This window comes from Euleptes europaea, chromosome 18 (assembly GCF_029931775.1).
Source record: "Euleptes europaea isolate rEulEur1 chromosome 18, rEulEur1.hap1, whole genome shotgun sequence".
Lineage (NCBI taxonomy): Eukaryota > Metazoa > Chordata > Lepidosauria > Squamata > Sphaerodactylidae > Euleptes > Euleptes europaea.
The window spans coordinates 20056702-20084307 of NC_079329.1; the positions used below are offsets into that span (position 1 = coordinate 20056702).

General features: G+C 46.5%; 1 protein-coding gene across 1 annotated transcript; it reads left to right on the forward strand.

Annotated features, from left to right (window-relative positions):
- LOC130490793 (natterin-3-like) lies at positions 1-26758 on the forward strand. Its single transcript, XM_056864600.1, has 6 exons — positions 1-12; positions 1749-1824; positions 4009-5044; positions 10394-10612; positions 25461-25566; positions 26744-26758. Exons 1-6 carry the CDS (start codon positions 1-3, stop codon positions 26756-26758), a joined length of 1464 nt encoding a protein of 487 aa, XP_056720578.1.
- Positions 26759-27606: the final 848 nt, after the last annotated feature.

The window sequence follows — 27606 nt, forward strand, 5'->3', positions numbered from 1 at the left end:
ATGGATCCTAAGGTGAGTTGTTAAAATGTGCATAATCTGGATTGGATCCTATCAGCTTTTTCACAGGCAACAGAAAGAAGAAGGGCCCCTTTTGAACACCAAACCAAAAAAAAGATTATGCTGGGGATCAAGGGGCCCACGTGGACAAACACCATCCAGAATAGGAACTGCAGTGGGGATAGGAATAGGATGAGAATGTGCAGGGTCCAACCCTTTGTCCGAGTTGCAACCAGGTATGCATAACGTCTGGGTGACCAACAGGTGTTTTACCAGCAGCTGCTATGTAGCAGATTATGAGCTGCTCCTTATTTGCTATTTTCATACCATTTTTCAGCTTGCATAGATGACTTGCAGCTTTTCACAATGAGCTACACCAGGCAAGTTATGCTGGGATATAGCTGTGTGCCTAAAGTTTCAAGGTAGATCAAGGACCTCACATGACCCTGCTAGGGTCAGACTCAAATGATGTATCCCATTGCTAGGCTTGCCAGATTTTAAATCAGCCCCTTTTCCCTGGGCTTTTGAACAGCCACCAGATCAAAGCAAGTAACAGGTAAGAACATTTCTCTACATACTGGCTGCTTCTGCAAAATGTATGTCTGAAGAAGCTATCACAATATCAATGCAAAACAAGATGAAACCGGGGTCTTGTTACTTTCTACATATTTGAGGTGTATACAACCTGTGTGTATACATTGCATGCGTGTACAATTACATGTACAGCGCATAGTTTTCTCCAGCAGCATTTTCAATGCTAGCTTTTTAGCAGCAATACATCCAAGGAACAACATAGAATTGGCCAGCAAGGATCAGCTGACCACGGGAGAAGTGCATCTTTCAATTTTGGCACTGAATGATCATACTGCCGGATAAGTGGAATTTCCCCCCCCCCTTTTTCCCTGGTGTTCCAACTATTACATTATTACAATTCTGGATGGATGCTTGTTATATAACTTTGAACATCAGTTATATGAGCTTTGGTTTATGGACACTTATATGTTATGGTCCATCTTATGCATTCAGTATTGTATGTCTTACTGTAATAATTCATCATACGTTGATATGTATAAAGTGTAATATAGTTTGAAAAAGAATATTTAGAGTGATTAGTGGTTGTGTACTGAAAAATAATTTTCCTGTATAGGGATTTCCATAACCTTATTTCACTACCTGCAGGTTGGCAACCCTACCTAGGAGGGGAGAGACCTCGGTGAGGCACAATGCCATAGAGTCCGCCCTCCAAAGCAGCTATTTTCTCCAAGGGAAATGATCTATGTAATCTAGAGATCAATTGTAATTCAGGAAGATTTCCAGGTCCTACCTGGAGGTTGGCAACCCTGGCATGCCAGTGAAAAACTGGCCAGTTTGGCAGCCAGGCACTGTCAACTGGCAGGAGTTTTAGGGGACAGGGACATTAAAGTAGAATCCTAGAGCATCACACCAATGTGCTGATGTCATTTCTGGATTCCCACCAGAAGTGATGTCGCAGCATTGCTGTGATGTCAGTTTCCCCAGCAGGGGCCAGGAAGTCTTCCACTGTAGCAGGAGACCTGCTTCCCCATTTGCAACTCCTGTTCTGACTAACAGAACAGGAGGGGGGAAAAAACAGCAAAATATTTCACCTACTTAAAACCATGGCAATCTTGTTTCCAGCATGTGACCTCCTCCCCCAGTAATGCCTTCCTACTTTATATTTATAGATGCATCTGTGTGTCTGCCTGCTCTTTATGTTCTTCATCATTGGTCAGTCATGGGCCAGCAGCATGAACGTCACCCTCACGGTCTTGAAGAAAACAGTGCAGAAAAGTCCTCCAACAATGCAAGGTAGGAAATAGACAACACCTCCCTGGAAATGATCCACCTCTCCAGGTCATCTTTAGCTTAGTTACCATGTGCAAGGGTACATTCATTCATCCCAGGCCACTGTTGGCAATTGATCACCTGTACAGTAAATCCTGCTTGCTGACCATCACTTCAGTTGTCCCGCCCCCCCTTCAACACTCTTTACCTGACAGGTGCTTGGCCAGAGCCATTTCCTACCAATTGACGCCCATTGAGGAAACATCTAAGGTGGTTAAGGAACATTACCATTCTTCTGTCATAGTTCCTCCCCCCCAATTACACTTGAGGCTTAAGCCTATAGAATAGACTGATCCACAGTTTCCACATCTCTCCCCTTGCAAAGGGAGGAGTACTAATCAGGTGTCCTCAAGTCCAAGTCAGGTCTACTCATTGTGGCTTAATCGCAAGAAGCTGTTCTTACGATTGCACTGAATAAGACCAAATCTTCCCAACTAGTTTTAACAGACTCTCTTCCTAGAAAAAGGATTAACGGGTCATATTAACAAGAAATCAAAAATGTGCAAGTTGATTAGGAACTAACAAATCCATATATTACTAAGACATTTTCCCATCACCAATAAGAAACATTAAAAAAACACATTGTTCAGTCTTTGACCCAGACCCATTGTCCCATTCTCAGGTACATTTTTAAATGCATGAAGATAATTACTTCAGCAATCCAACTTCTTTCTTACTACTGCTCACAGCTTCAGCTAGATAGATTCAGCTCAAAAAATAAGCTTTTAGCAAAATGTGGTGGCAGCTCACAATATTGTCCTTTCTGTGTGGATGTTTGTGTGAGGAGTTTCCTGAACCTCTAGTCTGGTCCCCACCCAACCCCCAAACTAAAGCAGAAGTGATAAAAATGCTCATACAAAGTTGTTTGAAACTTTTTAAAAAAATAAACAGAAACTCTTCAGAATGGTCAGAGGTCTGGAATCCATGCCCTAGGAGGAGAGACTTAGGGAGTTGGGTTTGTTTAGTTTGGAGAAGGTTGAGTGGAGACATGATAGCCATGTTTAAATATTTGAAGGGATGTCATGTTGATGAGGGAACTAGCTTGTTCTCTGTTGCTCCGGAGACTAGGACACGGAGTAATGGATTTAAACAAATAGATAAGCGATTCCACCTAAACATTAGGAAGAACTTTCTGACGGTGAGGGCTGTTCAATGGTGGAATGCACTGCCTCGGAGGGTGGTGGAGTCCCCCTCTTTGGAGGTCTTTAAGCAGAGGCTAGATGGCCATCTGTCGGGAGTGCTTTGATTGTGGGATCCTGAATTGCGGGGGGGAGGGTTGGGGTCACTGGGGATGGGGGGGAGGTAGTTGTTAATTTCCTGCATTGTGCAGGGGGTTGGACTAGATGACCCTGGTGCTCCCTTCCAACTCTATGATTCTATGATTCTAGGTTTTCTTGTTTAAATCTTGTGTTTAGTGTCCATTTGATTTCCAGATTTCAGCCCATGCTATTCACCCTCTTCAGCATTTTAAAGGGTTCCCCATCTGGCATTATGGAAGAAGTCACATCATAGAGTCCTCCTGCACAATTGGGAATCCCAGTATTACTGAGATGGCATGCCATAAGATGATGATTGTTGTTGTTGTTGTTGTTGTAATATTTCTAGCCCGTCCTCAGTCCCAAACCAAAGCCGGGCTCAGGGGGGGTTACAACAGTTCACTACAATGAAACGATTAAAATCTATCATCTCTTAATTAGAATATTAAAACAATAAGAATAATTTAATCTAAGTACAAAACTGGCTCAATCAACAGTTGCTGGAAAATTCAAAATCAGCTTAAGAACCCACACCATCAAACCAAAGGCGTGGGGGAGAGAGGGGGAGGTAGGGAGGCCAGCACTCGTGGCTGCCCACGTCTGCGGAACTCTTCAAGGTCATTAGGAAGGGCGTTCCACCAAGCCAGGATCAGGGCCCTTGTTGAAAAAGATGGCCCTTATCGAGGACAGCCACACGTTCCTAGGGCCAGGGACCACCAACAAGTTGGTATTCGTAGAACACCATGTTCTTTGTGGGGGGTATATCAGGAGGTCCTGAAGATGCAAAGGTGCTCTTACACCATGAAGATGAGAGAAGGGGCCAAGGGCCTCACCTGTTTTCAACACTTTAATCTTCTCTCTATTCTTTTTCTCTTTTATTTTGTTGTTTCAGTCTGTAGCAATGGCAGCGAGGCAGCCGAGATCATGAATAGAAACAGTCGATATTCTAGCAGGAACAGCGATGCTTTCAGTGGTACCACTCTGAAATGGGTTTGGTTCGGAGGGTCTGTCCCCAACGGTGCTGTGTCCATCTGGAATAAATATGCCAAGAGGACGGAATACATTTGCCAGGAATCAGGCTGCTCACCCGGTTTCTACAGCCCAAACCGTGGCTCGTACTGTTTATATACTTATGGCGGCAAGGAACATAAGAATTCTAATTTCTGGCTTTTGGTAAATGAAAATAGCTTTGAATCCCTGAAGTGGCAAAAGGATTCCTGGGGTGGTATTCCATCCAATTCTATAAAGAGCTCTTGCCCAGGATACCGAGCCTATGTAGGGAAAAATAAATACGGCGTTGGGAAGGTAGACCCCCATAATAAAGCATTCTTCATAGGGATCAATGGTAAGGAATATTGGTATAAACATTACGAAGCGCTGGTGGTTTATAAAGATTATCTCTCACAGCGCATCAACAATGTCCATTACATGAAGGAAAGGGGGTCATACAACAATCAGGCCTTTACCTTAGTCTCCACGAGGATCACCAACAAGAACTGTAATACAGTGAAGAAGATCACCTCCTTATCCAAAACGGTAACTAATGAACGCCGCTGGGATTTTAGCACTTCCCTCTCAATAGGTGTGAGCACTAGCATGAGCGCAGGGATCTTTTCGATACTGGAGGTGGGATGGAGCGTAACTATGGAGAAAACATTCAGTTGGAGTGCGGGTTCTACAATGAGCGAGTCAGTCACATTTTCAGAAACGGTAGAGGTCGATGTTCCCCCTAACCACACGTGTGAAGTGACCATGGAAGGCCAAAAAATGAACGGGAACATTCCCTTCACTGCAACGGCGACTCGTGAATATCGCAATGGGGAGAGACGAAGCGCCACAGTCCAGGGAGTCAGTAAAAATAGTATTGTGGCACACGTGGATACCTACGTAAAGCGGTGCCAACCCATCCCAAATGCAACTCCGTGTAAGTAAGTAGGTCAGGGGCATCTACCAACTCTCTCACCACATTAGCCTGGGCAGAAATGTGCTGTTGTGACACTTTAGAGACAGTGGGTTGGATCCAGCCTGCTTTTTCAAGCAGTCTTCACCCAGTTTCCCTCCTTTCTGAAACCCCTACCTCACATGGCTTTTGTCCATTCAGGTCCCATGATCCCCAGCATAGCAGTTTTGAACAACAAAGTGGATCACCTCCTCCTTTTTTAGCAATGGAAAAGCTGGCTGGATCTAACCCAGCGGTTTCATTTGTAGCCTGAGGGTTCATAGTCATTATCCTTCTACTTTAGACAGATGGATTGGGAAGGGGAATGTTCCTGTTTCTACACAGAGCTTTTTCTATGTCATCACAACCAGAGAGGTCTGCATGTTTACTTCACTTACATGAAATGGACATCCTTCCAAGTAGCTATGTTTGAGAGTGCTCCAGTAACTGCTATCTTCTTATTTTTTGGTGGCTTTTTGCTAATAGCTTGGTCTTCTTCACCAGTTTCAGCTGTCCAAATGCTTTGGCTCAGCAGAAAAACAGTCAGCTAAAAATCATTTAATTGTTTGAATCTTGTTTGAATCATTCTTTCCAAACACTTATCCATGGGTGGATCCAGATTTCGTTAAGTTGTTAATGTATTTCATAAATCATCAGGAGATCAATGTGAAATCAGCCTGCTGTTGCTTGTTAGACATGCATTAGAAAACAATAAAGAAAATGTGATTTTCTGGCACCTGTGGTTATCTGGGATTTTTTCTACCAGAATAGTGTTGTATGTCCAAGAATATGCTCCTGTATGCTTTCTCCTCTTTGAGTAATATTTAAAGAAGTGTTGATGTTTTTAATGATGGAACAATGGTTCCAAAAGAGAAGTGGAGCATCCACACAGTACAAGAATGGAAATGTATCCAAGGGTGGTGGGATATTAAATGCATTCACTCCTTCTAAAAGCAGAAAGAATGGTTTTCTTTTATTGCTCCAATTTCTATTTTCCATTAAAAAAATGAAAAGTCCTCATATTTTTTCATGTTATACATTTTGAGTCAGCAAAACCTTGTCTTAAAAACAGGGTTGCCAGCTCCAGGTTGGGAAATACCTTGAGATTTTGGGGGTGGAGCCTGAGAAGGGCGGGGTTTGGGGTGGGGAGGGACTTTAATGGGCTATAATGCCATAGAGTCCACCTTCCAAAGCAGCCATTTTCTCCAAGTGAACTGATTTCTGGCACCTGGAGATCAGTCGTAATAGTGGGAGCTCTCCAGCTACCACCAGGAGGTTGGTAACCCTTCAGTATGCCCCTGTATGCTTTCTCCTCTTTAAGAAACATTTAAAGAAGTGTTGTTGTTGTTTTAATGATGGAACAATTTCCAACAGAACATGCTTCCGAAAGAGAAATGGGGTATCCACACAGTTCAAGAATAGAAATATATCTTGGAGGGTGGGGTATAAAATGCATTCACTCATTCCAAAGGGGGGGAAATAATTTTCTTTTACTGCTCAAAGTTTTCTATTTATTTCTATTAAAAAATTAAAGTCCTCAGATTCTAATCATGAGCGCTAATTGTGTTATATTCGGCTGTTAAACTACCTTTTTAATGTGTCCTATAGGAACCTGAGGAGGGAAGGCAGCATGGTACAGCCCGATCTCATCAGATCTCAGAAGCTGAGCAGGGTCAGCCCTGGTTAGTATTTGGATGGGAGACCACCAAGGAAGACCAGGGTTGCTGTGCAGAGGAAAGCACTGGCAAACCACCTCTGTTAGTCTCTTGCCATGAAAACCCCAAAAAGGGGTCGCCATAAGTCGGCTGCGACTTGACGTCACTTTACACACACACATATAGGAACCTGTGTTATTGGCCTATAACCTTCTATAAAGCAGTGTTTGGGAAGTGTTAGAATTAAAACCGCGCCATAAAGCAATCACAAAATCACTATAATAAATGCAGGAGGGGGGAATCCCTTACAAAGGGTTTAAGTGTGTGTGTAAAGTGCTGTCAAGTCGCAGCTGACTTATGGCGACCCCTTTTGGGGTTTTCATGGCAAGAGAGACTAACAGAGGTGGTTTGCCAGTGCCTTCCTCTGCACAGCAACCCTGGTATTCCTTGGTGGTCTCCCATCCAAATACTAACCAGGGCCAACCCTGCTTAGCTTCTGAGATCTGACGAGATCCAGGCTAGCAAGGGTTTAAGGCAGCAATCTATTTTCCCAATGCATTCTAACCCTCTGAGCACTAGGGGGCAGTGAAATCCCATATAAAAACTCCCTTGACCATCTCAGCTGGGGCAAGGAGCCGAAAGTACCCCAAGGCTGTAGGGGGTGGACAAAATCCCAGGGGCCCTGTTCACTATAGAATTTGGGCAAGTCATGAGATTTATATCATACTGTTTGGCTAGGTCTGGGTAGTGTGAAGGGGAGACCTAGAAAGAAGAGCAATTCTCCCCCCCCCCAGTCTAAGACCTTTGGAGGACTACTTTGGAGGACCCTGGAGGACTACTCATATGAATTTTCATTGCTTCCCCTTTCCTGGCTAGTTTTTTCTTCCATTCACTCTGTAAGTCAGACAAAACCAACATTTTTTTTTTTTTTGCTGTCAAGTCACAGCTGAATAATGGCATAGGGTTATCGAGGCAAGAGAGGTTCAGAGGTGGTTTGTCATTGCCTTCCTCCATCTCATTACCTTGAAGGTCTCCCATCCAGCGTGGTGTAGTGGTTAAGAGCAGTGGTTTGGAGCAGTGGACTCTAATCTGGAGAACCGGGTTTGATTCCCTACTCTTCTACATGAGCGGCGGACGCTAATCTGATGAACTGGGTTGGTTTCCCCACACATAAGACCATCTGGGTGACCTTGGGCTAATCACAGCTCTGTTAGAGCTCTCTCTGCCTCACCTACCTCACAGGGTGTCTGTTGTGGGTAGGGGAAGGGAAGGTGATTGTAAGCCAGTATGATTCTCCCTTAAGTGGTAGAGAAAGTCACCATATAAAAACAAACTCTTCTTCATCATCCAGATACTAGCTAGGGCTGACCCTGCTTAGCTTCTGAGATCTGATGAGATCTGGCTATCCTGGGGCTATCCAGGTTAGAGCAACCAACAAATGGGGTGAGTGTTTCTGATAGGCATGAACCTGGTTGATTGTCAGAGTTGTACATTCCCTCCCTTCTCACATTCTGCAATGTTTTGAGGCCAAAGTCTTCAACTGACTTCTCTCGATGAATGAGCATGAGCATCTTTATTTAGTATTTATATGCTTACTTAATTTATACACGTTTCTCCACAAGGGGGAACCAAAGCAGTTTACATTATTCACCTCTCCTCCATTTTATCCACTCTGGTTAGGCTGAGATAGGGTTGCCAGGTCCCTCTTCACCACCGGCGAGAGGTTTTTGGGGCAGAGCCTAAGATGGGTGGGGTTTGGGGAGGGGAAGGGCTTCAATGCCATAGAGTTCAATTGCCAAAGCGGCCATTTTCCCCAGGGGAACTGATCTCTATCAGCTGGAGTTCAGTTGTAAAAGCAGGAGATCTCCAGCTGCTACCTGGAGGTTGGCAACCCTAGGCTGAGAGTATGTGACTGGCCCAAGGTTACCTAGCAAGCTTCAGTGACAGAGCAGAGTTTCGAACCTGGTTCTCCCAGATCCCAGTCCGACACTCCATCATGCTAGGTCTCACAAATTGAGGTATCCTTCATTTTAAGTGGGTTTCTTAATCAGAGTTTAATCCTGAATGCCGGTTCCTTGGATTGAAACAAACCTCGTCTAGCTCACTGGGTGCCCACGGGCCAATCTCTCAGCCTAACCTACCTCACAGGTCTGTTGTGACAAAAAAATAGAGGAGGGAGAATCCTATGTGCCTCTCTGACCTCCTTGGTGGAAGGGCGAGATTTTTTAAAAAATGTGATGGATTGCACCTTTGCATCCCAAAATAGCGATCTTGAATCCATAACTGGAGAAAGGCAGGTTAAAAATATCTTAAATAAAATAACAAATCACAGTTGTGTGAAAATGATCCGCCACCTTCATGGGACTCACAACATGCACTCCTCCCAAAATTTCCTCAGCAAACCACTTCTCAAGCTAGCCAATAGACAATGACCTTATGCACACCAGCCCAGTAAAGTTAGCTTGTCACATACAAATCCACGCACATTGCACGCCTAACTTTGTTTACATGCACAGATAGCCAGAGTCCTGTACACAATCTGACCACAATCCATACACACAATTTGGTCCCACTGAAAACTACGGGGCTTAAGTACCCCTAGGTCTAGACCAGGTTGCACCCAATTATGCTATCCAGGTGCCACTAAAAATGCAATAGGGTAGATCAACACCTTCCCACATCTTTCTTTAGCCAGTCGAATGTGCAATGCAATAGCACATCAACACACATGCCACCATTACAAACACACCTAGAAGTTTCACAAGCGTCTCTCTTCCTGCCACCCTTCTCACGTGCCAGGCTGACTCACAGAAACATTCACACGTCAGAATTTTAACAATACCACAGCGTGCTTTCAAAGTATTCTCACGTTTCTCTCTCACTCACCCCTCACAGTTAGGAAAGATTCCCACAATCGTAACACACCATGAATCGATGCTAAGGAATGCACAAACACACACATGCATATTGGGAAAGATCACCTTGAGCCAAGAGGAAAGATGGGGTGTGAACATTTTAATCAATTAATAATTTTAAAAGGTACACCAAACCGACCCTTCGTCTGAGCCAGGGCTTAATCCCATCTTTCAGGGCAGGGGCTTATGCTTTTAAGCCCAACCATTCTTCTGCACATGTGAAGAGTGCCGTTCCTGCCCACCCATACCTGAAATTAAGAGGCAGGGTTTCCAGTTACACTAAGCATGCTTGGCACCTCTCACAATCTCTGATGCAAGCATGCTATGCCGGCTTCCCAAGATCAAACCCCACCGACACCCCCAAAATTCACCCCACACAATTCCATACCACCATAGTTTTCAAAAAGCCAGCCCAACTCTTCCAGGGGGACGGCTCTTGCTCCTGATCCACGGTCAAATTTCAGCCTCCTCTTCCTGGGACTTGGGGTTGATTCCAAACTGGGCAGCTGTCCGCCTTCTTGGACAATCTTGCCCTTTCTGTGGCTACATTGCGGGCCACAAAAGAAGACAGGAGACAGACATTTCTCGCAGTCTCCTGTCGCGGCTGACCTCCTTGGCCTTACCTCGTGGCCATTTCCAGGTCAGAGTCCCAATTGACCGAGATGGTTAACCGTCCCCCGGTCCAGGGGACGGGAGGCTGCCTGTCCCAGCTAAGCCTTCTGCCAGTTGACCTCAGCACTGCCGCAAGTGCATATCTCAACTACCCAGGATCCACCCAGCCACCCCTCCCTGCCTGACTGGGCAGGGCTCCGGCTGCCTGCAGCCCGCGGAGTCGTCACTCCCCTCCATCAGTGCAGACACAGGCACCCACTCACCCAGCATGTCAGAGAGCCCCAGCCAACAGGAAGCCCCTGCAGAGGGACAAGCCCCGGGCGCTCCCGTGGAGGAAGCCCCCTGCGCCGAGCTAAAAGCCGCTGCAGAGAAATGGTAAGTCGGGCTGAGGTGGGGTTAAGGGGCATTGAACGCACTAGTAGGTATGTGCCAGGGCAGGTGTGATTTAAAAACTGACACACACACACCCATGAGCATGAGAGTAGTAAGGATCAGAAACAGAGAACTCAAAGAGGGGAAAGGAACGTGCTGCGGCACATAGTGCATTCATGCGACGAGCGAGGTCATTTTAGGGCATGGGAGCCCATGGTAGGGAAGCGATTCCCCCCCCCCGCGCTGCATATCCCCCCCCCTCACTCCCTGCCATCTTTCACAAGCACACTGTGGAGTGATTCCAGGTCAGGCGTGCCGCGCTGAAGGTTCGGCCCCGGACGATCCCTTGTGGCACGTAGAAGATGGCACCGGATGCCTGGAGGGGGGGAAATGCTGATGTGGAGAAGAGCGCGAAGGAATCTAAGCAATTGATGGAATCTTGGTGCACGGAAGCTGGCCGTTTTTGAAAGACGTAGGCTGGGCAACCTGGGATTACAGCTTACTTGAGGTGGGAATCCAATCTGAGAGGATCCCTTCAGTACTCCTGCAGCTCATATGCAAGTGAAGGATTGGCCCGAAACATATTGAAAGCCCTGAGACAGAGAACAGAAAATAGTACCTCCACCCCTAGTTTAAAAATAGGACTGAATCCATCATGGTAACTAATGGGTGCTGCTTGAGACGGCTGTGTCACTCTTTCGACCCTGCACAACCCTCCCTCACACATCTGTGTGGCAAAACTGATTTTGCCCGCACCCCGTTTGAGTGGTAAATCGTACTTTTGCACTGTGGTGCTTCCGGAAGCAAACCAGAAATGATGGGATCGGGTTGCTCGCAGCCACACACGTGCACAATCCTTGCGGTGAGCCGGCCAATGGATCGGCAGGCAATTGCCCGCCATTCCAAGCCACCTGGCAACCCTACCTCAACTATATGCCCGGTGGAACACCTCTGTCTTACATGCCCTGCAGAACTGAGCTAGGTCCCGTAGGTCACTGGTGTCATTCAACAGAGAGTTCCACCAGGCTGGGGTCAGAGCCAAAAAAGCCCTGGCCCTGGTCAAGGACAGCCATATAGAGATGTGTCTAAGTCTTTTGGTAACTAAACTCTCTGGTTTTGCCTCTTAAAACACACTTCTTCAGATTACGAACCTTAGACCTTTCATGGTCACCAAAATTACCCAGGACATAAGAGAAGCCTTGGGCATCTTGTTAGTTAGATTAATCCCCGTCCAAGCAGGAGTCTCCTGGCCTTCGCTTTCCAATCTGATAATTACATTTCTAGGTGCATATAGGCAGAGTGCCATAACACCAGATTTCAAAGAGGAAACGGATCCCTTTCATCTGGAGATCAGTTGTAATCCTGGGAGATCTCCAGCTCCCACCTGGAGACTGGCAACCGTGGTGGCCGGATCTGTAGAGGCACAGAGCAGACCTTTTCCAGTGATGGCATTCCACTGGTAGAATGCCCTCCCTAAAAAGGACCTGGCAGAGACCTTAAGCACACACCCTTCTAAGCCGATTAAAGCGGTTTTGTTGAAGCAGGTCTTGGGGTAAGATTGCCCGAAACGTTTCATTGTTTTTACTCAGTCTACGTTTGGACCAGAAAACGCAAATCCCTTCCAATAAACGACACAAATATTGCAATACGCTCTCTCCCACACAACCCCGGGAGCTCTGGATTGTCCGTCAACGTTAATCTAGGCGGACAGGAACACCCTGTGATTTGCCATCTGCTAGGCCTGGGGGGGAACAGGGCTGCGCTAATGAGACCACAGGGATTTTTCGTCATCCGGGGACAATTAATTACATAACTGGGGAAAGGACAGGACCTCGGGGGGTCATTATTGATACTTGCGGAGCCTTGCCCCAACCTGAGAGACAAAGCCTCAGGGCTCTCATTATGGTCAGATAAGGGGCAGGAGGTAGGGTTGCCAACTGTCGGTTGGAAAACTCCTGGAGATTTGGGTGCAGAGTCCAGGAGGGCAGTTTGGGGAGGGGAGGGAGCTCAGCAGAAATGCAATGGCATCGACTCCGTCCTCCAAAGCTGTGATTTTCTCTAGGGGAACTGATCTCTAGTCTGGAGATCAGCTATAATTCTGGGAGAACTCCAGCCCCCTCCTGGAGGTTGGCATGAGGCCTAACAGAACTTCCAAGTCATGATGACTCCCACCCAGTGTGGGCTCTGAGAACAGCCATCACGAGAGAGCGCAGCATCACCTTTCACAGTAGGGTTGCCAACCTCCAGGGGACACCTGGAGATCTCCCGCTATTACAGTTCATTTCCAGACGATCAAGATCAGTTCCCCTGGAGAAAATGGCTGGTTTGCAGGGTGGACTCTATGGAATTATACCCGGTTGAGGTCTCTCCCCTCCCCAAACTTCACCTTCCCCAAGCTCCACCCCCAAAATCTCCAGGTATTTCCCAACCCAGAGCTGGCAACCCAATTTCACAGGATATTTGAAATAAAAGACGTCTGTTCCAGGGAAGCACAAACCACCTGCCTGTTTGACTCACGCCCCATTTGCCAGTCACAAACAGGTAGCCGGTTTTTCGACAGACCTTCCCCCCGTTCGTCCACTAGTTCAATGGCTGTTCAGCAGATTGCGTCAATGGATTCCTTCATACCGTACAGTGCAATCAGCTTTTCGCGCACGTGCATTCTCACGCAGTCCAGTAGAGTTCTGTTTCCCTCATCCTTGCCATGGCATTCTGCAACCAGCTGGCAATTGTGTACACAGACAGATAAATCAGCCACAATTAATACAAACCAGCATAAATGAACTGTGGACTGGATCCAACCATCTTTTCTGCCGGTACACAATGGAGGAAGCAGTTCTCTTTGAACACCAAAAAGGTTATACTGGGGGTCATGGGTAGGGTTGCCGGCTCTGGGTTGGCAAGTACCTTGAGATTTTGGAGGTGGGGCCTGGAGAAGGCGGGGTTTGGGGAGAGGAGGGGCTTCAGTGGGATATAATGCTACAGAATCCACCTTCTAAAGCAGCCAGGTGAACTGATCTCAGTCACCTGGAGATAATGTAGCTCAGTGGTAGAGCATCTGCTTGGCATGCAGAAGGTCCCAGGTTCAATCCCCAGCATCTCCAGTTAAAGCACTGGTTCCCAACCAGGGGTCCGTGGACCCCCAGGGGTCCGCGAGAAGTAAATTAAGGTCCGCGAAACAAAGTTATAAACCCATAATAATGTAATATTTTCAATTAAAAGTTCTCTATTAGAAAAATATATATTCCAATATTATTCTAAGCTTAATGTTTAACTAACAGTTATGATTAAAGTTTATTTTCAAATTCTCAGAATTTTTATTTTGAACCTTGGGGTCCCTGCACCGAACAAAAAAAGTCCTAGTGGTCCCTGGTCAAAAAAAGGTTGGGAACCACTGAGTTAAAGGGACTAGGCAAGTAGGTGATATGAAAGACCTCTGCCTCAGCCCCTGGAGATCCGCTGCCAGTCAGAGTAGACAATACTGATTTTAATGGACCACGGGTTGGATTCAGTAGAAGGCAGCTTCATGTGTTCAATCCCAGGAGATCTCCAGCCACCACAACCCTAATCATGGGACCTACATGGACAAAAGTCATGTGGGACAGTGGCTGGAGTTAGGGGGAGAATTGGGAGAGCTAGAGTGAAACAAGCTGGCTGAATCCAACCCGATGTGTTTCTAAAAAAATCTTTTTGCTCGGTGCTCAGCTAAGTAGTCCTTAGCGACATTAATAGCTGCCAAATTCCTTGGATCACCATCATTTTTGCCCATTGCAGAGGAAGGCAATGGCAAAACATCTCTGTTAGTCTCTTGCCTTGAAAACCCTACTGGGTTACCATAGGTTGGCTGCGACTCAACGGCACTTTACACAGTTCTGCAATAACCCAATACAAACCTGTCCCTGTGAGCATTCGAGTTTTTCATTGCCGAAATATCGGTGATCAGCTTCTGTCTCATGATCACAGTCAAAAAACCCAAATGCAACTGTCAAATACAGCTGCTCTTGTGAAACTGGTGGCCTTCCTTAAGCGCCTCAACTACCACAACTCCAGAACTGGACCAAGAGGTAATGTGGTGTAGCAGTTAAAGGAATGCGTTGCAACCACAACCTAACCACTTGGCAGTGGCATCAGGAGGCAGATTTGGGGTACCTTCTATTGTCAGTGGAGGTGTAGTGATGGCTAAGAATTAAATCACGGTGGCTCCTGGAGAAGAGTTGAAGTAGACAATCTCTTGGTACTTTATTTTTAGTTGCATAAGCATAGTTAATTCTGTAAGCCGTTATAATCATCCCTTCAACCACTTCTTCTTCTTGCAAAAAATCTGCCAAAAGTACTTTTAAAAAAGGAGGGAACGGTTTCATAAGAGACCTCTCAGACACAGCCTTCCTGCACGTATGTCTCATGGGGATAATTACTGGAGATCTCCTGCTATTACAACTGATCTACAGCCAATGGAAATCAGTTCACCTGGAGAAAATGGCCGCTTTGGCCATTGGACTCTATGGCATTGAAGTCCCTCCTCTCCCCAAACCCCGCCCTCCTCAGGCTCCGCCCCCAAAATCTCCAGGTATCTCCCAACCCGGACCTTGGCAACCCTATAGGGCTGTGGTAACTATTACTAAAATATTGTTTGAGGAATGTTACTGAATGCAGGGCAGAAGTATAGAAACATTAAGAGAGCAGCAAAGTAGCAGCATTTTTTCTCAAAACAAGGCCAAACATACCTGGGAGCAAGCACTTTTCAGTAAGAAAAAGAGGCTGTAGAAAGCATTTAATAGTCCACGCGCACACACGCATGCACGCAATTTTGTCTTTTCATCACAACCTCAGCAGCTGCATTCTGTAAAACTAAGTACCATTTAAACATGCCTCTTGACATTATCAGTTACACAAATACAGTGATGATATCTATCCTGAGGATAAAGAAATGCAGAAAAGCAGGATTGTCCCATTCTCAAAGAAGAATTTTTCTTTTAAATACTCCCCGCCCCAGCGGCACCAGCAAATCCAAACTGTGAGCGGATGCAGAACGCACTTCCAGCCCTGCTTCTAATTCGGGAGGCTTCAAATAAGATTCAGATCTCAGAATTAATTTCGAAAAATATAAAGAAACTAATTCTCTTGCAATATAAATATGCCTGACTCTTGAGATGCGGTATTTTGAAATAAATTCGGTCCCTCCATTGCAGCTGGGAAAATTCGATATCAGCTCAAAATTTTGATTTTTAATCCTTCTCTTCTATTTCTCCCCACCCATAGACACTTTTTCTAGAATTATTTCTTAATAGAATCCAAAAGGCCAGCGCTGCATAATGTTTAGAGTGTGAGACAAGGATCTGGAATATGCAGGTTCAAATCCCCATGGAAGCTTGCTGAGTGACCCTGGGCCTGGCACACGCTTTTAGCCTTACATTGTTGTTGCTAGGAGGATAAAACTGAGGCAGGGAGAGCAACGTTGGAAGTTGTCTTATACCCCTCCCTTTTCTGCCCAAGGGGAATATCTCAATAAAAATAAATATATGATTGCATCTACACACCAAGTAATGAAGGTATTTATAATGCACGAAATTTTTAAAATTGTACTGTGCTTAGAAAAGAAAGAATTGAGAGCTCGCGTGGTGTAGTGGTTAAGTGGTTAAGAGCGGTGGACCCTAATCTGGAGAACTGGGTTTGATCCCCCACTCCTCAACATGAGCAGCGGACTCTAATCTGGTGAACTGGGTTTGATTCCCCGCTCCTCCACATGAGTGGCGGATGCTAAACTGGAGAACCGGGTTTGATTCCCCTCTCCTCCACATGAGTGGCAGACTCTAATCTGGTGAACCGGGTTGGTTTCCCCACTCCTACATATGAAGCCAGCTGGGTAACCTTGGGCCAGTCACAGTTCTTTCAGAACTCTCTCGGCCCCACCTACCTCTCAAGGCGTCTGTTGTAGGGAGAGGATGAGAAGGTGATTGTCAGCTCATTTGAGACTCCTTAAAGGTAGAGAAAGTCGGCATATAAAAACCAACTCTTCTACAACATGCTTGCACATGCTCAGCTCTGGGATACCAACTTCAGTCCTTGTCACATGGCCTGAGGAGAGGCTGATGGGAGGCCATTGAGGCAGCCGGTCAGATCCCCTCTCTGTAGGGCACATGTCTCCAACAGCTGGCACCTGCTCAGCCACGTGGATCTCGACTAATCCACTGCCGGCAGCGCAACCCTGACCCACATTTGGGCTCTTCCTGCTGTGTTCCCATGGCAATGGGCACTGAGCATGCCGGGAGAGACCGTGTGGGATGACTGTCTGCCGACATGTCGTTTGATTAGCAAAGTCAGTCCACCCCCCCATCACCACTTCTCCTTGGAGGAAGTTTCATTGGTGGATTGTCCATCTACTAATGCCACCGCTAAAAACGCCTGTCCTATTCTGCATCCGTTATTTTAAAGTGCCTGTTTGCTTAGCAAGGAGGGAGGGAAGGATTCCTCTGAGCTCTCTTAAATATACCCACTGCTCTAAAATATCTCCCAAGCTTTGCACCATCTCTGCACTTTTCCAATTTCTCAAAAACCTGGGGAGGGGGGGGAGAGAGAGAGAGAAAAGAAGGTAGGACCCCTTAGGGTTGCCAACCTCCAGATGGGGCCTGGAGATCTCCCAGAATTACAGCTGATCTCCAGACGACAGGGAGAAAATGGTTACTAGAGTAAGCTGTACGCATGCTTGAATAATAATGAGTAGATGCGCCAATTAGTAACGTGAAAATGGCTGATTTGAAGGGTGGACTCTATGGCATTATGCCCTGCTGAGGTTCATCCCCTCCCTAAACCCCGCATTCCCTGGGCCCCACCCCCAAATCTCCAGGAATGTTTCCAGCCCAGAGCTGCAACACTACATGTGGGTCCGGGGCTGCAGGAAGAGGACAATGGAGGAAGAGGGAGAGGAAAAGCTGCCTAGATCCAGCAGTGACTCTTGTCATTACATCCCCTGCTATAAGGCACCCTCATGTTCCACACAAACCCGGAGAGGGAACCAATACTGAAAAGAGAAGGAAGTAGTAGCATAGCAAGCCAGTAGGCAGGAAGCAGGATAGGTGCTGACTCAGCACGAGCTTCGTTAGCTCTAGACAGAGTGGGCAGCCACCCAGCAATAATGGGGCTAGGCTGGCCCCCACATGTATAACCCCTTCCCTGCTGCAACCACACAATATGCATCTCACACCATTAAAACCGATCCTTCCACTAGTCAGCATAATGCCCAACTCCCACTTCAGAGATCTGACTAATTATTATTAGCACACAGAGAGCAATTTAAAAAGGGGAGAGTTGCACGGAGATATTAGGTTTCTGCCACTTTGAGGAAATATCCTGGCGTCAGCTAAATCGGAGCATTTTCAAGCTGACTAGGTGTGGTATAGTGGTTAAGAGTGGTGGACATCTAGAGAACTGGGTTCGATTCCCCGCTCCTCCACATGAAGCCTGCTGGGTGGCCTTGGGCTAGTCACAGTGCTCTCAGAACTCTCTCAGCCCCACCTACCACACAAGGTGCCTGCGGTGGGGAGGGGAAGGGATAGCAACTATAAGCCGCTTTGAGACTCCTTACGGTAGAGAAAAGCAGGGTATAAAGACCAACTCTTCTTCTCCAGCTCACTTCTTCCTCACAGTCCTCCAAACTAGTACAATTTCATAAATTATAATCTGCTCTTCCCTCCCCCATCCCACACCCCTCATCCGCTTGGGCCTCCCTATCCTTTATCTCCTAACTGTAGACTACACAACACAGCCTTGTCTCTAACCCGCCCCCCCAAGAAGTTGGAATGTCAATAAACATTCCATGACATCACAGCAGCCCATCCAATGACTAGGGGAGATTGCCGATTGGCAATAAGTGGTTGAGGGCCAGGTTGTAGCTGGCTGTGGTCCTGGCTGACTGTGCAGATGACCAACAAGGCTATTTTATAGGGCAGACAGCACAGAGAGGCCTAGACCCTGTAGACTTGCAGAAAAATACTTTATGGGCAAACAGCTCCCCGCTTCCTCCTCAAATGAAAACGATGCCCCATCTCCACAGCTGTAAACTAATACTGCTGTATTAGCTTCAGGCAGCAGGGCACTCCTGGTAGCTGAAGCTTTGCATCATATGTTACTCGTCTCCCATCGAGCTCTAGCTTGAGTAAGTAGCTTGAGGTACCTGTTGATGAAGGGAATTTGCCTAAGCTGGTCACTTAGCAGAGGGCCAAGGGGAGAGGAGGGTGTTCCCTTGGTGCTAAGCAGCATTCAACTGAACCTTAGCTTCTATACAGCAGGGGGGAAGGTCGGTGGGGCTCAGCACCTCTTGGCACAATCCTGTGCAGAAACTTAATGTGTCTGTGTGGGCGTAAAGTGCCGTCAAGTCGCAGCTGACATATGGCGACCCCTTGTGGGTTCTCAAGGCAAGAGACGAACAGAGGTGGTTTGCCAGTGCCTTCCTTTGCACAGCACCCCTGGTATTTAGGGTTGCCAATGTCCAGGTACTAGTTGGAGATCTCCTGCTATTACAACTGATCTCCAGCCGATAGAGATCAGTTCACCTGGAGAAAGTGGCCACTTTGGCAATTGGACTCTATGGCTTTGAAGTGCCTCCCCTCCTCAAACCACACCCTCCTCAGGCTCTGCCCCCAAAATCTCCTACCGATGGTGAAGAGGGACCTGGCAAACCTACTGGTATTCCTTGGTGGTCTCCCATCCGAATGCTAACCAGGACTGACCCTGCTTAGCTTCTGAGATCAGTCAAGATCAGGCTATACCATGCTGACTTCCCTCCCGCAGAAAATTAATATGGTACCCCCCCAAAAAAAATGTTCTTTTCATTCTTTTTTTAAAAAGACTTGTTTTATCACAGACAAACCAGTCATTTCATGACCTCTGAAAACAGTAACTAGCTTCAGTGCTCGAGCGCCTCTTTCCTTAGAAATGGGGATGAAAAGGTTAATGTCCGAGGGTTTGATACCCAACTAAACTAGGACCAGACTGTCACCCTGAGGCGCTGCTTTCCGCTTGGAAAGTTTTCTGCTGAGGCACAGACAGGAAAGAGACTGGAACGAGAGAGGGAACATGAGAAGAATCATCATGGAAGATGGCAGAACAGGGCACGCTCTGGCTGCGCTGCCGAAGGCCATGCCACGTACACCCCGAGAGACAGTCTCGGTTGAAGCCCATGCCACAAATGCAGGAGAATTAGGAGGCAGGATGTCAGACTGTGTTGCTATTTTGTCATCACTGTAAATAGGGTTTGCCAACCTCCATGTACTCAGGAAATATAAACACCTATGCTGGAAATAGTAGAAACTGTGAAAGGCAGCAGCACGTGGCTCAGATATAATCAAAAAATAAATTAAGACAAAGCTTATAGAACATTATAATTCTATTTGTAATTGACTAGAAAACCAAGTAAACCAAAACAAAATACACTGACTGGTAATGTGTTCAAATTCACACAGTGTGCCTTGCAGGGCTTCAGAACCAAGAAAAATACCAAACAGATTAAACAATAACTAATAGGAAGTTGAAAATTCAATAGTAGCCAACTGGGGCTTATGCTTTTATATTGGTAACATATTACTTAGGAATTTCAATCCCATATGAATCACGAAAAAACGGATAAAACAAGGGTCCGTGGCAAGAACGCGTTTCGGATATCTTCATCATCTTGCCGACCCAAAGAAGTTTAAAGGGACCACCATGAACCAAATTCAATTTGATTGCAGTGAACTTCTAAAGATAATAAACAGGAAACTAGATGGCAATGTATTCTCGCTCTGTTTTACATTGCCTTTCACACAACCTCCAGGTACTAGCTGGAGATCTCCTGCTATTGCAACTGATCTCCAGCCAATAGAGATCAGTTCCCCTGGAGGAAATCGCCGCTTTGGCAATTGGACTCTATGGTATTGAAGTCCTTCCCCTCCCCAAACCCTGTCCCCCTCAGGCTCTGCCACGAAAATCTCCTGCCAGTGGCAAAGAGGGACCTGGGAACCCTAAGCTCAGGGCTCTCTCCAAGAAGGAGCTCACTTTTACCTGGTGGTTTTCTCATAGTCACTATCAAGAGGGGACAGCTCTGAATGCAGCTGGCCTCACCTCGAAGGAGGCTTCTTGAGTCAAAGGGATCATGCAAGGCACCAGAGAAAGTGTCTTCAGGCTGCATGGAGGGCAGTCACATGGGAGAGGGAGAAAGTGAAACCACCTGTGCTAATCCCATTAGCTCCAAAGGGTGCTGAGGTATTGCACTTTCTCTGGAGACCGGCCAGCTCCCAGCGAGATTTACATTTGATCTTCCCACACAATACAGGCCTTTTATGCATGGGTTGTTTCCATTGCCGCCAAGCTCTGAGTACTTCAGGGCTTTGTTTTCATTATCCATGTATCTTCCATCCTTTCGAAGTTGACTCGCTCTCCCCTCGCATTTCCCCCACATTTTGTAGCTGCTGTTTTATCCCAAGTTTAATGTCTGCCTTGATCCCAAATTGAAAGCTGGTCCTATGCATACTTGTCAATTCAGGGGTTTCACCCCACGCCCATTCTTGCTTTGTCCTCCCACTTGTCTTTTCCCCTCATCCAACCCTTCCCCTGGAAGCTGGAATACTATGCAGCTGCTTATTTGGTCAGTTTCACAGCAAGGGTTGGTCAGTTTCAGACCTCAGCCTGGTCCAACAGTTGTGTTTTTTGTGACTAGCCAGAATGCTGAAATAATCACAAATGACCTATGAGGCTGCTTATTTGTTCAGTTTCACAGCGAGTGTTGGTCAGTTTCAGATCCCTGTGCAGAGTGATTTGAGAATTCGACTGCAAATACTGTGCATCCAGAGAGCAGCATATCCAATGGACACAACCTGTGCATAAGAGGCCATAGATTGTGCTGTCTCCTGGCACTGCACTGCAAACTGCATCCACAGTGAAGTAAAGATGTAGGTGCTAACCAGGATCTCATTTTTTGGCTCTGACCACTTGCTCAGGCTGCCAATTCCCAGGGTGCTCCAGGTCCAGACCAATAAACTATGCTTTCTTTCTAAAATGGGATGTACAGGATTTCAGTTGTAAGCATAGTGGCGCTAGAGCCATAACATTGTATAGCACTTTCCAAACATTCCATTCAAGTGAGGATTACTAAGATATGTAACAACAGTCCTATAAGGTAGGCCAGTTTGATTATTTCCACATTGCAGATGGGAGGCTTGCCTAAGGCCATCCATTGCATTTGTGGCAGAGAGATTTGAACCAGAAAGTTTCCAGGTCTTACATATTTCACAACACCAATTCTGAAGTGATGTGATCTGCCCTGGAACTGCTTTTTCAAAAATCAAGGTAAAGACCAGTAGCAGTGAGCCCATGGCAGGTTCATGCTGAGCCCATTTTGCTTCCAACGTCAACAGAGCCAAGAGCAACCGATTTTTCCCATCAGCAGGAGCAGCTGGCTGTGCAGAGTGCTGATTGGCTGACTTGCAAGTAAAGCAATTTGATAAAAACAATTACCATTAAAACAACACATATAAATACCACACAGCAGGTAGATATTCAGAAGCTGAACCTTTTTCTAGCAAAGAGGTGCAGGCCTAAAAGAAAAACATCAGTAGCTATACATTTGCTTCTTAGGCATAGACAACTCTGTTTGGGGGAAGAAGAAGAAGAGCTGGTTTTTATATGCCGACTTTCTCTACCACTTAAGGAAGAATCGAACCAGTTTACAATCACCTCCCCTTCCCCTTTCAACAACAGACACCCTGTGAGGTAGGTGGGGCTGAGAGAGCTCTAAGAGAGCTGTGACTAGCCCAAGGTCACTCAGCAGGCTTCATGTGGAGGAGTGGGGAAACAAACCCAGTTCACCAGATTAGAGTCCACCGCTCTTAACCACTAGATCACGCTGGGGGGGGGGGTTTACAGGCTCACCCCCAAAGGCTGCACACTGATTACAAATGCAACCAGCCCCGAGCCTGCAGCCAGTATCAGTCAGGCCTGGAGGCCAGAGATAAAGGCAGCAGCGAAGCGGGTGAGACACCCCCGAGATAACCACAGGGAAGGGCCTCGCAAGACACTCTTCAGAACTACTTCTCCAATTTTATAAGTATATTTAATGAATTATAGATTAATGTTCTTTTGGTATAAATTAGAAATAATAATTGATTTTTTAAAAACTGTTGAAAGTCCAACGGTGGTGGGTACACTGTTGAGGTGGGTGGTGGATTAGGGCACTATATATTCTACAAATTATATTATGTATTGTAATTTTATTGGTTGTAAAAGTGCTCTTTTTGTGATTTTGTATTTTTATGTTGTTGTTTTTCTTTTTATATTATGATTTTTTAAATTAAACAAATAATAAAAATCTATTTAAAAAAAAAGAACTAGTTCTCCTGAAATGTGTGCATCCGAGAGGTCAGGAGAACTAGGTTTGGCAAATCCAGGTTGGGACGTTTCTGGAGGTTTGGGGGCGGAGCCTGGGGAAAGAAGGGAATGCTGCCATAGAGTCCCCCCTCCAAAGCATTTTCTCCAGGGGAACTGATCTCTTTCAACTGGAGATCAGTTGAAATTCTAGATCACCAGACTCCACCTGGAGGTTGGCGACGCAATCAGAACTTGAAAGCCTGCGGGCCATTTGGTGATCTTTTGATAGGCCACAATGAAAAGTGTAACACGACATTTCTTTTTCAAATTCATCTACTGATCAGCTTGTGTGTGTAAAGTGCCGTCAAGCCGCAGCCGACTTATGGCAACCCCTTTATAGGGTTTTCAAGGCAAGAGACTAACAGAGACTGATCAGCTTAGCTACCTGCAATTATTATCTCACAAGACTTGTAGGCAACCTGATTGGAGCTTCCTACTATCTATGGTCCTCTGCTACCATCTAGTGGCTGTTCCTTTAATTTATTCAATTCCCTCTAATGAAAAGTTGCAGGTGGAACAAGCTGGAACGTGTCCAGAGGAGGGCAACAGGGTGGGGACCAAGTCCTATGAGGAAAGGTTGAAGGAGCTGGGTATGTTTAGCCTGAAGAGGAGAAGACTGAGAGGGGATGTGATCACCATCTTCAAGTACTTGAAGGGCTGTCATATGGAGGATGGTGCCGAGTTGTTTTCTGTTGCCCCAGAAGGTCGGGCCAGAACCAACGGGTTGAAATTAAATCAAAAGAGTTTCCGTCTAGACATCAGGAAGAATTTTCTAACAGTTACAGCGGTTCCTCAGTGGAACAGGCTTCCTCAAGAGGTGGTAAGCGCTCCTTCCCTGGAGGTTTTTAAGCAGAGGCTAGATGGCCATCTGTCAGCAATGCTGATTCTATGACCTTAAGCAGTTCATGAGAGGGAAGGCGTCTTGGCCATCTTCTGGGCATGGAGTAGGGGTCACTGGGGGTGTGGGGGGGAGGCAGTTGTGAAATTCCTGCATTGTGCAGGGGGTTGGACTAGATTACCCTCGTGGTCCCTTCCAACTCTATGATTCTATGATTCTAGGTGTCTTAAAAAGGTAGTCCCCTGTGCAAGCACCGGGTCATGGGGTGACATCATATCCTGACATTTTCTAGACAAGCTTTGTTTATGGGGTGGTTTGCCATTGCCTTCCCCAGTTGTCTACACTTTACCTCCAGCAAGATAGGTACTCATTGTACCGACATCAGAAGGATGGAAGGTTGAGTCAGCCTTGACCCGGCTACCTGAAACCGACTTCCGTTGGGATCGATCTCAAGTTGTGAGCAGACCTTGGTTTGCAGTGCTGCAGCTTACCACTCTGCACCACTGAGCATGGGACCCTCTGCTGTGTTTGACATGAAGTCACATTGCAATAAGAGCAGTCAGGGTTGCATCATCACCGGTGCCATTAAATATTGGAAAACTTGTTGAAAAGTCATGGTTGGGCTTAGGTAAGTAGAAGAAGAAGAGTTGGTTTTTATACCCCGCTTTTCTCTGCCAAAAGGAGTCTCGAAGCGGCTTACAATCACCTCCCCTTCCCCCCTCCCCACAACAGGCACCTTGTGAGGTAGGTGGGGCTGAGAGAGTTCTGAGAGAACTGTGACTAGCCCAAGGTCACCCAAGGCTGCATGCCCACTGCTCTTAACCACTACACCACGCTGGCTGTGACACTTTGACTGTTTTACCACACTGGCTCTCTGTATCTTGTAATTCTAATACAGTCCAATTTAAGATGGATATGACTCATATCAACTAGGAATATCACCCCTATGTTTAAACTGTTCTTTTCGGCAAGATACAAACAATGGGTTTATGGTTGTTGGCCATTATTTGTCATCACATGCACCTATTTCTTTTCTTTTTTAATTTATTATTTATTAAGGAAATTTTCTTAATATATTACAACAATAAAAGACCCCACTTCCCTTCCCCTTATTTAGTGCCCACCCTCCACCCCGTGTGACTTCCAGAAAAAGTATCACTCAAATTATCATATATTTTCTAACAATTATATTGCTATAAATAACAAAAAAAGAAAAAAACCATTTTTACAGCTCCTTCACGGTCTTAGTTAAATCCATCTTTGCTGTATTCTTCCAATATACAAAGGCCTTCTGCCAGACATTTTTAAACTCTTCAATATCTTTGCCCTGTAGGCTATTGGTTAATTTGGCCATCTGTATATAATGCCATAGTTTTTCTCTCCAGTTTTTTAATTTTAGCCTAATTTCTCCTTTCCAAGATTTAGCAATTGTTACTCTGGCTGCAGCAAAACTATAGTGACAGATGACTCTATCTGCATTTTTTATATCTTTAGAAAAGATACCTATTAAACAGGGTGCAGGTTCCCTTTTTGTGCACTTACTTCTTTCAGGTCTTAACCTCCCAGATCAAGCCAGGCTTTGTAATATCCTGCCCCTGTTTCCATTTACCTCTGCAGCGTTAAAGAGAACGGGGAAGAGGCCTGCAAGGAGCTATTGGAAGCATATCACTCATGTCTGCGGGCACTGGGCATCAACCCCCGAGAGGTAGCAAACAGCGCCACGGTAAGACGACCTCTACGGGAACTCGGGGAGGGCAAGGACCAGAATAAAAGGAATGGCTGGGTCGGCAGGGCACTGGGTCACAATCCTCAGGGTTGCGTCAGTGTAGACAATTGCTGGTTACTCCGATCAGAATACAAACAAGGGTCAGCAAGTGGGTGGTCATTCAAGCAAGATGACCGCTGGAGTTTGGCTAAGGGGCGCTTTCACACATGCCGAATAATTAGGGTTGCCAACTACCAGGTAATAGCTGGAGATCTCCTGCTATTATAACTGATCTCCAGCCGATAGAGATCAGTTCACCTGGAGGAAATGGCCGCTTTGGCCATTGCACTCTATGGCATTGAAGTCCCTCCCCCTCCTCAAACCCTGCCCTCCTCAGGCTCCGCCCCAAAAACCTCTCGCCAGTTGCGAAAAGGGACCTGGCAACCCTACAAATAACGCACTTTCAATGCACTTTAACAATCATTTGTGAGTGGATTTTGCCGTTTCACACAGTACAATCCAGCTTGAAAGTGGATTGAAAGTGCATTATTCTGCATGTGTGAAAGCGCCCTTAGACTAGGGTTGCCAACCTCCAGGTACTAGCTGGAGATCTCCTGCTATTGCAACTGACCTCCAGCCGATAGAAATCAGTTCCCCTGGAGAGAACGGCCGCTTTGGCAATTGGACTTGATGGCATTGAAGTCCCTCCCCTCCCCAAACCCCGCCCTCCTCAGACTCCACCCCCAAAATCTCCAGGTATTCCACACCTGGAGCTGGCAACCCTAAATCTGACATAGATTTTTGGAGAACTCAAAAGCTTGCGTGGTGTGTTGTGTCTGATTTTGCCTGGTCTCAGTAAGAGGTATTACACGGCTTTTGTTTTTCAGCTTTGCCATGGGCCAAACACGGCTAACTCCTTATTAAGCCAGAAAAGGTTTAGGGTTGCCAACTTCCAGGGTTGCTACTGTTCTCCAGACGACAGTGATTGGTACTCCTGGAGAAAACGGCTGCTTTGGAGGGTGGGTTCTATGCCATTGTACCCCACTGAGGTCTCTCCCCTCCCCCAAACTTTACCCAGGCTCCACCCCCAAATCTCCAGGGATTTCTCAACACAGAGTTGGCAACTCTAAGGGTGACGCTACCGTGTTTCCATCACCTTCCGATCCTCAGATGACTTCTGTTCTTGTTCTTCCAGCCGCCGAGTCGCTAAAGGTCTCGTCCTGCCAAAGCTTCCCACGACAACCTTATGGCCCTCGAAGAGTGACCGTACCAACGGAGGCATACCCCAGAGCTGGATGCCACACGCCCAAGGGCCCCCGTTGCAAGAGCTCCCCAGTGCAATAAAGCCCTTGCATTTTACTCAGGCTGGGCCTGCGTCAGTTACTGAGCGGCTGCTCCTTGACTCCCCCCCCCCATTGCAGTGCCTCCAACATCCCACCCCCACGCCCGATTTCACCCTCCCCACTCCCCGGGACCTTCCTATCCCATCTGTGCTGTACTCATTTCCCTTCTGTAACATTTTATAGCACCTTAAAATGTTCCCAAAGTGCTTTATGACTGTTGCGTAAATAAACTGGCTGTTGGGGGCCACCCCCTGAACGGCCCTGTCAAAATTTCCAGGCTAATGCTCCAGTCCCGCTGGGGTGGGGTGGGGGTTTCCCAGCAGCCCCATATCTCTTCCAGAATCCCAGCACTCACAAGGGGTAACTCGCATTACAACTCGCAAACCTGAACACTGGGCTTAAAAGCAACAGGCCAGTAAAGTTCCAGTGCAAAAAGAGCGACTGTACGCATAGGAGCATTTAGGCGTAACTTGGTCATAACTTTCTGCGTATCTTCAAGGCAGCTGTTAGATAATAAACTATGGACAGAGTAACAACCTTATCTTTACCAGAAAAGTAGATAAATTAGATGATAATCACGTGAACGTAAAGAAACTCAATGGAGAAATAAAAGATCTTATGGAGGAACATATCACAACTGAATAGAAAATGAGTGTTTCTGTCTTTGCCTTTCCACATGAGCAGACTCCCTGTTCGATTGGGCTAAGAATCTGCC